The sequence below is a fragment of the Tachypleus tridentatus genome, chromosome 12 (genome assembly GCF_004210375.1).
Source record: "Tachypleus tridentatus isolate NWPU-2018 chromosome 12, ASM421037v1, whole genome shotgun sequence".
NCBI lineage: Eukaryota > Metazoa > Arthropoda > Merostomata > Xiphosura > Limulidae > Tachypleus > Tachypleus tridentatus.
This window is the reverse complement of record NC_134836.1, coordinates 119220537-119232276: the sequence shown is the minus strand read 5'-3', so window position 1 is coordinate 119232276 and position 11740 is coordinate 119220537. Positions and strand designations below refer to the sequence as shown.

The 11740-nt window shown below is 31.3% G+C and overlaps 1 protein-coding gene across 2 annotated transcripts in view; it reads left to right on the top strand.

Annotated features, from left to right (window-relative positions):
- Nucleotides 1-8448, top strand: part of mRpS24 (mitochondrial ribosomal protein S24) — a 59558-nt gene extending 51110 nt beyond the window's left edge. For both annotated transcript variants that reach the window (XM_076471913.1, XM_076471910.1), the window contains 3 exons: nucleotides 520-608; nucleotides 2396-2588; nucleotides 7863-8448. In XM_076471913.1, coding sequence (XP_076328028.1) covers nucleotides 552-608; nucleotides 2396-2588; nucleotides 7863-8152 — 540 coding nt within the window. In that variant the 5' untranslated portion in view covers nucleotides 520-551 and the 3' untranslated portion in view covers nucleotides 8153-8448. The remainder of the gene's footprint in view (nucleotides 1-519; nucleotides 609-2395; nucleotides 2589-7862) is intronic.
- The last annotated feature ends 3292 nt before the right edge of the window (nucleotides 8449-11740 follow it).

Below are 11740 nucleotides of genomic sequence, written 5' to 3'. Positions count from 1 at the left end.
CTAATTATAACATAGTATACTAAAGAGCAGGAATGATTTTATTTGTGAGAAAACTTAGGATGTACCTTTAAAAAATGAGAGGGAATCTTCAATAGCTGTGGCACTTGAAATTCTTTTAGACAGAATAAGAGTTAGTTAATCTGTGAGACCTTGGGCATGATCAAAGGCATCAGTTGAAAAGGTTTGACCATCTGAGTACAAAACTGTAATTAGATATTAAATCAGTCAAGAGATGATAAACTATGAGCTAACACTCATAGCTGTTCTGTGAGCTGTGGCTAAAAATATTAAATGAACATTTTCTTTGAGGTAGGAAAACAAAACAGGATGTTAAATGATTATCAAGTTATAATGGTTTTAAAAGGGGCTGAACATGTTTGTAATAAATTAAAAAGTTGCCTGTATATGATGTTAGAACAATGAATGTATAATGTCTTTGATATTTGATTTTCTCTAAGACTTGAATCATTAAGTGTGTGGTGCAGAGATTGTTAATATTTATAAAATATTTCACTGTAGGTTATGTGGAGAATCTACTGTTATTGGCAAATATGACAAGTATTGTGAGAACTTTAGGCACAACACTTAAATGTGTTAAAAATGAAAAGGTAAGACTGTGAAACTGTCAGATTCTCATTGGTAGCATGTGTTTGTTATTCACATCTTTGCTTAAATGCTTTGAAACATTAAACATTTAAGGAACAACATTATAGGAAGTCACACAAGTAAGTGCACACATACTTCAAATGTTACGTTCAAGTAATGTTTTTTTTAATTACACAATCCAAACATGAAACTGAAAATTCATTATGTCCTATTACTAAAAAATCAAGATGTTTTCTTTATGAGTAAAAATGCAAATATGAATCGATTGTCTTTCTTGTTTCTTGGATTAAACCTTATGAAGAGAGAAAATCAATGTTATAAAAACGTAAGACAGAAAATCAAGTTACCTTTGTTATAAAAACGTAATTGCTTTTCCAGGAAATATTTTTAAATTTCTGCTTTAGACCTATACAGTATTGTTGTGTACTAACACGTCATATTATTATTTTATTAATTATTTGTTATGTAAAGTGGTCATGGCTTGACATGCAGTTGCAGGTCAATGGCTCAAATCCCATCACTGAACATGCTCACCCTTTCACCTTTACTGGTCATAGTTACTCGCATGAATTCCTGGCTTGTTTGTTTTCACTCCCCATGTTCCAAGTGACTATTTTCATAACTTTTTTTTTCTAAGTAGTATTTAAAAGGGTATTTTATTTTAAAAATCAAGTTTAAGAATTTATCTTAGTTACCTCTATTCCTTTCCTTATTTGGAAGATTTGAGAGAACAGTGTAACAGTCATGTTATGCTGACACAGCCTTGCATCGATGATTTAACTTCTAGTAGTTTTTGCTAATTAGTGGTTTTGTGGGAATTTTGCATCAGGATTAGAGTATGTTCTACCACACTAATCTTGAGATCCATTTCCAATTAATTAAAAAGATGAATAAAAAATAGTATTAATTGTTAATTTATCTGTATTTTCTGTTATGATTCTGTAAATTTACTAGAAATTCTCATTTATACAGTGTTGTTGTTATTATTTCAAGAGTATAGTCAGCTTGGCATGCATGGCTTTGTAGTTAGGGAGTCTCGACTCACAACCTGAGGGTCAAGGGTTTGAAACCCATCCCTGAATGTGCTTGCTGTTTCAGTTGTGAAGGTGTTATGTGTTAAAAGAGTAGCTTAAGAGTTGGCAATGGGTGGTGTTGACTGGCTATCTTCCTTGATGTCTATCTCTACTAAATTAGGAACAGCTAACACAGATAGACCTTGTGTAGCTTTATGTGACATTGAAAACAAACATATCAGTGATATAGATTAGAGATAGTAAAATCAGTATAGCCAATTATCTATGAGTATTGGTTAGCATTGTATAAAATTTTAGTTTATCTTAAATTGAACAATTTCTGGGAGATCGTCCAGTATTGTTTTTGATCATTCCAACTATCCATTAACTATGAAAATTATGATTAAATCAATTAATGATTTTTGTTATTATTTTCTATAAATTTGTTTATTTGACAAAATTGATTAATGCCATGATTCATGAATATGATCAAGTACTTGAAATTAGTTTTCATTTATTAATGTTTTTTATTATTCCATCTATTCAAGTAATAAATATACTGATATTATATCTGTTTATTCTTAACTATACAATGGGATATCTGTGTTTTGCCTGCTATGGGTAACTAAACTTGATTTATAGTGTTTTTAGTTTTTGTTAAATATAAGTGATTGATAGGCTTAGCAATTAATCGATTAATGAATTTCTCTGAGTATCCAGCTCTAATGATAAATTGTATATATGCTATTGATGTTTTCTTTAACTTTCTTTGGCAGATTATAGCATCTGATACTGTTGGAGCTTTCTTACCTCTGATACATAGAAGTTTTCATACAAGTGCCATCTGCAGTAAAGTCCAAGCGGGAAAATACAAGGTTACAAAGAAACGAAACTTCCCTTTAACTTATGAGCAGGCCAACAAGCCACCTTACATTGGATGTCGCAAATCCTGGAACTCGTGGAACACTAGTATGTATTTTTGAAATTGGATGGTGTTACCTCTCTGCATAGTTCTCGCATTTTACCAGAAACTGAATGAGCACTGTAAAGAAATTATCATGTTTTTTTTAATTTATGTGAAAATAATAAGTGTTAATTTTGAATGGAAATCTTAAGTACAGGTTATTAGTTTATTTAATCTTTAATACAGGTATCTTTATGACTGTTCTGTCTCACTGGTGAACTTGGTGATTTATATCGCTACAACTTGGGGTTTATTCCACATCGTGTCATAGCACGTAACACATTGAATAGCTTTGTGTTTAATTGCAATAACTCCAAAACTCATAATTTTGAATAACACTGACAAGTGCATCCTGTGTATGAACTAACATGTCGTCAATGTTTCCATGGAGTATTCAATTTTGGTGAAAATGCGTATTTTCTCTGATGCAGATTGACACAGATGTTGTTAAGTTGGTTATTCAACAGAATCCTCATGACACAGTAAAGGTAGAGCACAATTTCAAATCATTTGTCCTAAGTTATTAATTTAACTTACAACCATTAAAATTACACCATAAAATTAGGTCAACATTGACAGTTAAAAAACAAACAGTTAACATAATGTCTTTTCAGGGTTCAAAGTCACTGAAAGTTTTCACAATTTTCTGACCTTTTCAATTCTAATTTATATGTGTAGTTTTAACCTTTTTGTCATTACTATTTGATGTTCCCAAAAAATGTGACCTGATCACTGTCTGTTATCACAAGAGGTCATTTTCTAACCATGCTTCAGTATAAATTACACAGGTCTGCAAATTTTAACTTCATAAAAGTTATATTGGTTTTTGTAACAAACTTTTCATAACTCAGTTATGCAGATTTTGAAAAGAATATATTTTTTTTATCACATAAAGTCTTTTACAAATTGGGAAGAAAAAATGTGTATGATTCAAATTATTATTTCATTTGCCACAATAAACATTTTTGTTATGTTTGTGACCAAAAATATTAACAAGCTGAAGAAAAAGGAACAGTACTGTCAAACATATCTTCATTCATCTTAATCTTTTGTGTGTGAAATTTATTTCTTTTAGTTTCAAAACTGCGATATGGTCTTTTATCTATTGCATCTGTAGCATCTCGTTTCAATGACCAGCAGTAATCAGCCATCATCCTGATGTTTCACCTTCTCTGATATCTCCTCACAATTTCTCTGATAACTTGATGAAACATTTACCCATGTTCTTTGATGACAGTACCAAGATGTTTAGGGAAATAGTGCATGGTCATTTCTTCTTTGTCCAGTGCTGATTTCATGCCATTCACAAACAAATTGTGAAAACTCTGTGTAACTGGATTGTTGACCCAACAACCTACACAAGACTTTTAAATCTCTACAAAGTAGTTGTTCAACCATGTTCTTAGTAACAAGAAGTTTGAGATTTTGTACACCTTCTAGTGAACTTATTGACCAATAGGAACAGCTGTATATATGCTACCATAGTGAAAGATAACACCTTTTAAACTTTTTAGAGGAATCAATGAATAACTGCCACTCACTTGGTTCATAGACTGCAGCTCCTGACACTGACTGGTGTTAACCCTTTCAAGATGGGTCATGGGTCAAAGGCTATGTCATCATGTTTGTTGGCTTGCATTCAAAATATTATTGAACTACTATTTTATGAATTTATGTTACTAAGTTTGGAATCAAATTGTAGATTAGAATTCAAACTTTAATATTATATACGAGTTAATTTCTTAATTTAAAAGTAAATATTAAAAGAACACACCTAAGTGTAGGTTTTAGTGAGTCATGGTATATTGAATGTACCACTGTTTAAAATGTTTGTGATGTAAAATACTAAGTCTATAGTTTGTACAAATTATGAACTCAAGCTATGAATATTATTGACAAGCTAGAATTTACAATTAGAACCTTGTATCTCTTTTATTTAGCTCAAATATGAGCATGTACTGAATCAAACACACTGACCCTGTTCACCTCTTTCTATATTTTGAAATAGTTCCTTATATATTCTTACTACAGTATATGACATGAATAACCTATCTACAGCTTAAAATATATCCCTAGTGGTTTCTCAGCCATTTTAATCTGTGATAATACTACCATGTTCTTTCAAACCAAGATTTCAAGAAGTTTGTTTGTATCTTTTATCTGCTACAAGTTTCGTATCTTTTTTAAATCTAATTATATCTTAATTACTAAACATAATAAATTATAGTGGAATTCTGTGGTAGTAGTATAGCTTTGTATGATTTTGTGGTTGTGGAACTGTATATGTAAAAAACCTAAAAAAAATATTTTGTTTGATATCCTCCATGTGTGAAATTTTAAAGGCTTAGCATCCTATGCTCATCAACAATCAAGTTCAAAGATCATAGTAAGAAGCTACAATTGTTTGCTTTACGTCTTGAGTTGTTGTTCTATATTTTAATAAAAATAAGTTTAATAATTTATTTCTAAATAGTAATAATCTATATATATTTATATAATGTATAATAATCTAGATGTGACTGTATATTACAAAATACTATATCACTAAAATACAATCAAGACAGGGAAGATTAAAACCAGTTTTATATTATTGGATATGTAACATGACTGCACATGCACCTTATCAATATAATTTATATAATGTTAGCTAGGCATGACTGGAATGTAAATATAATAAAAAAAATATATATATAGTGTTATGAGACTTAAGCTGCTTAGAATAAACAGATGTATTTTTGTGTTATAGTATGTATTGTTTGTTGTTTTTTTTTATTGGAATTTAGCACAAAGCTACTCGAGGGCTATCTGTGCGAGCCGTCCCTAATTTAGCAGTGTAAGACTAGAGAGAAGGCAGCTAGTCATCACCACCCACTGCCAACTCTTGGGCTACTCTTTTACCAACAAATAGTTGGATTGACCGTCATATTATAACTCCCCACGGTTGAAAGGGTGAGCATGTTTGGTGTGAAGGTGTTATAGTATGTAGTCATTCTAGCATGAAAAATGCATAACTTATATTTCCTAATTTTTTATGATAGTTACAAGGTCAATCAAGTGACATAGTTATAGTACAGGAAACATCATAAAATATGAGGTCTTACTGAAAAAAAATATTTTAAATATAATTAAGAGGTTTTTAGCAATTACACAAATAATATTTGAGATTTTTGGAACAAAGAATAGTTTTTATAATCATAACATGAAATCACTTTGAACTCAGACTAGTAAGGAAATAAACTCTATTTTCACAAACAAATTTTCAGTAAAAGTGTTTAATTAAAGAATCTAGTTTTTTGTTTACAAAATACTTGTAATCTTTACTGAAAGTCTACCAAGTTTTGTGAAGATACACATGCTGTATCAAAAGTTATAGTGGAAATACTTAACTTATATAGATGTGTAGATGAACTCGTATATTATAGTGAGCCCATTATGAAAGGGTTAATTCAGTAATATTGTTGTGATAAACCAGTGAACCTTCTTGTAAAAAGTATGGTATAAACTCTTTCTCAGTAAAATGATGCCTCTGGAGAAAGTAAGATCTCAACCTGAAGCCTGGACCCCAAATTTTCTGAAGAATCTTTTGGAAAGCCCAAATCTCTGACCACATCATTAAGTTCACCTTGTGTGAATAGTTGTAGTTCACCAGATGTTTCAGGTTGAAAACTGTCCCTATTGTCATTTCTATTGACATCATATTCAGTATCAGATGCAATTGTAACAAGAGTTTCCAATGATGTTAGTATAGGTTCATCAGATTTGTGAACAACAAGTCTTATAGCTGATTGAAGGTTTGGATAAGAAATTTCCTTTTTCTTTCACATGTGTAGCCTTGCACATTACACGAACAAAAATAGCACTCGTGTCTGGTTTCTAGGCTCACACCAGACTACTTGAATTCCAAAAGTTATAGACTTTCATACCTTCAGTCTCAACTCTTTCACACAAATGGTGAAGACTTTGTATGGTGCCCATGATTTGTCTTTGTTCTTAAATTTTATTCCACAATATGCATAATATGTTTTTTTTGACACATTCTCTAATGTTTTGCCTTTGTTTCTTTGAAACAAATTCACCACGAAGATAATAAAATATGTTTGGGTATTCTTACAACTTCTTTTTACCATAGGAACAAATAAATAATATTGAAAAAATTATTGTTGAATGCATGCAAACAAATACTATACAGAAATGACAAGTCGTGTGGTATTTTAAGTGTTTATATACTAGTGGTGTGTTTCTTGTAGGTTATAGAGGATTGATAAACCTCTCACTTTGAGATTAATGTAGAGAAATCTGTAGCCAGTGATTGTCAATATTTTAAGTGTGATTAGACTGAAGAACTAAATAAAATTGTATTTTAGTTATAGTGTATGATGTTTGAATATAGATATAAAAAAATATACTACTAATTTTTCTCGAGCTTGCCAAAAAATATTTTGTCACCTTAAGAAAAAAATTGTTCTTCCAGTTCTAATTGGTGTGTAAGGATTGAAAACCTGAAGAGGCTTTGTGAAAAACAAATGAAACATTAGAAAAGGGCTGCTGTTTTTATTTTCATTGTTATGATTGTTAAGTGTGTATTTTTTCTGAATTGCAAATATTTGTTATTGTTAGTTTTTCATTTAAAAGTAGATGTAATGTGGCTTGGAGCATCATGTGATTACACTATGTAACAAAATTTATATTTTTTCTTGTTCTTGGACAGAAAGTGTTATTTCCCAATTGCTTATGCCTAAAGTAAATGGAAAAAGACCTATTTTTCTCTTCAAATTTTGCTTTTGTGACCTGGGAGTGTATAACAAAAACATGATGGGAGACTAAATTTGGTGGCTGATACATGAAAGTGATTTACATTACAGTTGCAAATCTCGAAAAAATACTCACTTTTAAATATTTTTGTATAACTTTAGTATAAATACATTTAAATCTTGATTCATATGTTGTTTTATTCAGACCTTATGTAAATGTGCAAATTTTTCCCACTTACATAGAAAATAGGTTAATTTCTAAATTTCATTATCCAGGTCACAAAAGCAAAGTTTGAAGGGAATAATGACAATTTTCTGTACTTTTACAACATAAGCAATTAAGAAATAACCGCATACTATCTAGGAACAAAATTTGTTTTACATAGCATAATGACTGTAGATGTACAGTTATACCTGCCATAAATTTTTGATAGGACTAACATTTGTGAATGTTATTTGATTGTCAAACTTGAGAAAATATGTACCTAAGTTCCTTATTTGTTTGCTAATGTTTTGTCATTTTCTCAGGTAACCTTTTGGATGGACTAAGGTCATCAGAAGCGGCTATTGAAGACATGTTCATTCGTAAGTTCATGAGTGGAACCTGGCACAAACTGTTTTTGTCTGAAGTGATAATTAAACGAAGACATAATATGATCTTCATTGGAGGAATCGTACTGCAAGCCATTCATGCTCGGAAGATGTACTTCTTGCTGGGTTACACTGAAGAAATTCTGAGTTACATTTTAAAGTGTCCAGTAAAGCTTGAACTCCAAACGGTGTCTGATAGAAAAGACGTAATATTCAAATATATCTGAGCAACTTGTTGTGTGCACTGTGCTGTTTATAGATGCAAGTTGTATTGGTAGTGGGGATACTGGCCATTATTTCAAGAGTTACAAAGTAGAAGACTTAAGTATTTGATTATTAATTCCAAACAGTTGATTTAAATAAACGTACAAGAGTTTTTGACTCGCACACTGAACCATCCTGTAACTGTTTCTCTACAGGGTAATGAATCAACCTACATGCAAAGTAAAAGTCAAATATAACTGAATGAATCCAGTTTATTTAGAATATATACTTAATTGAACAGATTAAAATGTAAGATGTATATATATAATCGTCCTCATTTTTCAAGCCTTCTGCTTTCAGTATTAAGTCATCCGTAACATAACAGATCAGGGACATAGCTAAAGATGTCCTTCCCCCTGGCCTTTTAAACATTTCTTCAAATAAATAATTTAAGAAACAGAAAACTTGATCAAATAACCCTTACATAAAAGTTCTTTGCATTAAGGAATTACAATAGTTTGTAGTTACATGATCTTAAGTTTATTTGTCTAGAATTTAGCCTCATCCTAACCACAACTAATCCATTATAATATTATGGTTACCCAATGATAGTAGCTGAGTTACTATTCATATTATAATCACAAATGATAGAAATTTAAGTGAAACAATTTTTCTAAAACTGTTATTAAATGTAATAACCATGTTCATGTGGAGTGTAACAACATAATGTGAATTCACATACTGATGATAACTAAAAATGTAACAGTACTAATATATGGAACTGTTATCAGATGTGCTTCAAATTCTTTTGAGTGTGTATTTTTAGCTTGACAGAGTTATAGACCTGTTTTGTATACTGTATTGGATGTGTACATATATTTGAACTTTTCATGTAACTGAAATCTGTTTGATAGCTGATTTGTTATGTTTCTGTGCTTTTAATGATTTTTCCAATTTAATCTGGTTAGATCAGGTAATTATATTTCCAGTTTAACCTTGGTAGATCAGTTAATGATTATTCTGATTTAATCTGGTTAGATCAGGTTATTATATTTCCAGAGTAATCTTGATAGATTAGTTAACGATTATTCTGATTTAATCTGGTTAGGTCAGGTTATTATATTTCCAGTTTAACCTTGGTAGATTAGTTAATGATTATTCTGATTTAATCTGGTTAGATCAGGTTATTATATTTCCAGTTTAATCTTGATAGATTAGTTAATGATTATTCTGATTTAATCTGGTTAGATCAGGTTATTATATTTCCAGTTTAACCTTGATAGATTAGTTAATGATTATTCTGATTTAATCTGGTTAGATCAGGTTATTATATTTCCAGTTTAACCTTGGTAGATTAATTAATGATTATTCTGATTTAATCTGGTTAGATCAGGTTATTATATTTCCAGTTTAATCTTGATAGATCAGTTAATGATTATTCTGGTTTAATTTGGTTAGATCAGGTTATTATATTTCCAGTTTAATCTTGATAGATTAGTTAACGATTATTCTGATTTAATCTGGTTAGATCAGGTATCTGGTATCTGAAAGGGAAACTTTCTCTTCTTACATTGGTTTTAAGAACAGTAATTCAGTAACCTGTGTATCTATATTCTCTTACGTCAGATAATTAATGTATTGATCATGAAACTTATGGCCCAGTAATTTTATTCTAATTGTCAGTGACAAGAAGTAATATTCAGTACTTTCTGTAGATGTATTCTCCTATCTCAAAATATAACTATCTTCTCTCCAACTATATTGAGGATATTGAGAGTTTAAACCAAATGAAGTAAATCATTGTCAGTAGTTGAGACCTGTGAAAATAATCATGCCACATGGGTTATGGAACACTTCTGCTATATTTCAGCAGTTGATGGTGGTTTTTATGTGGAAATTGTTGAGCTGTTAGATGTTCTTTGATGAAACTGAATAAGTCAAAGAGAACATGCTTAAGGCTCAACTCAAACATGGACCCTAATTAAAATGTGGTTTCATTTTATTATGTACAGTGGGAAGAGATAGAGCTGTGATGAGCCTGAAAATATTTAATTCATAAGATGTTGGAAGAAACAAACAACATAGAAAGTAGTAGACTTTCAAAGGTTGTTTCTGCATATTTGTGAGAATTTTCTTTGGAGTAATTGAAGAACACTGCATCTCATCTAGAAAACTAAGATTTACAATTATTTAGGACAAGATGTTTCACAGAAACTGGAGCAGGAATTATCACTACACCATACCCAAGGGACAATTGAATCATCACAAACATGGAGGATGTGTAGTTGGGAAAACCTGAGTCATCACAAACATGGAAGAAGTGTTGTCCAAAAACTAGCAGAGGTAGAAGACACTAGATGTCTAAAACTTGTACCAAAGAATGTTGCACACCAAAACAGGAATTACCTACAGTACCAAAAGAATGTTGCACACCAAAACGGGAATTACCTACAGTACCAAAGAATGTTGTACACCAAAACGGGAATTACCTACAGTACGAAAGAATGTTGTACACCAAAACGGGAATTACCTACAGTACCAAAGAATGTTGTACACCAAAACGGGAATTACCTACAGTACCAAGAATGTTGTACACAAAACGGGAATTACCTACAGTACGAAAGAATGTTGTACACCAAAACAGGGATTACCTACAGTACCAAAGAATGTTGTGCACCAAAACAGGGATTACCTACAGTACCAAAGAATGTTGTGCACCAAAACAGAATTACCTACAGTACCAAGAATGTTGTGCACCAAAACAGGGAATTACCTACAGTACCAAAGAATGTTGTGCATCAAAACGGGAATTACCTACAGTATATGAGTGGAGATTCAGAGTTAATCATGTTTCACTGAAAGCTTGATCAGTTTATAGGAAACATTGAGAGTTCACTGGCTTACCATTGTTTCAAGATTGTTTTTTAATAGTGAGTTGACACCAGCAAATAAAAATGTCACCCCCATACACTTTCTGAAAATAACCAGATCATGTTTTCTAGGGAGAGAGTGTGTAGGGGGGAAGGGATGAAGTTACTGTTTTACAGCGCAACATGTTGCTCTTCCATATCACGATGAATGAGTCGTTTGTGAAAGTCTAATTCATGAAGAATCTACAGATGATTTCTGTAAATTTTGCTCTGATTAAAATCACCATTGTTTCACTTATCTAATATAACATTCGTGAATATCTGTGTGAAAGAATATATATCTTTGACTCACTTCACACACAAAATCACAATGGTAGAATCGTACTCGCATATATATATATTAACGCCCCATTCATGCTTATAAGAGGATGTGTCAGGACTTATTGACATTAACTATGGTAACACCAAGTATTAGTCACGTGGATTATCTCCTGGTAACTTCCTTCCATCTGTGCGTTCTCACAGCATCGTGAAATAAATCACATGACAATACACATTCAGACAACTTCAAACTAAATACAACATTGAACAGTAAAATACATTAACTGTTTTTAAAACCAGGTTATGTTATCTGTGAGTCAGTCAAGTTACCATGGTTGGCATAAGGTAAAACGAACAGAGTTAAGACTTGTTAATCTGAAACTGATTCACATTTTGTGCTGTTTGTTGAATGTTATCAAG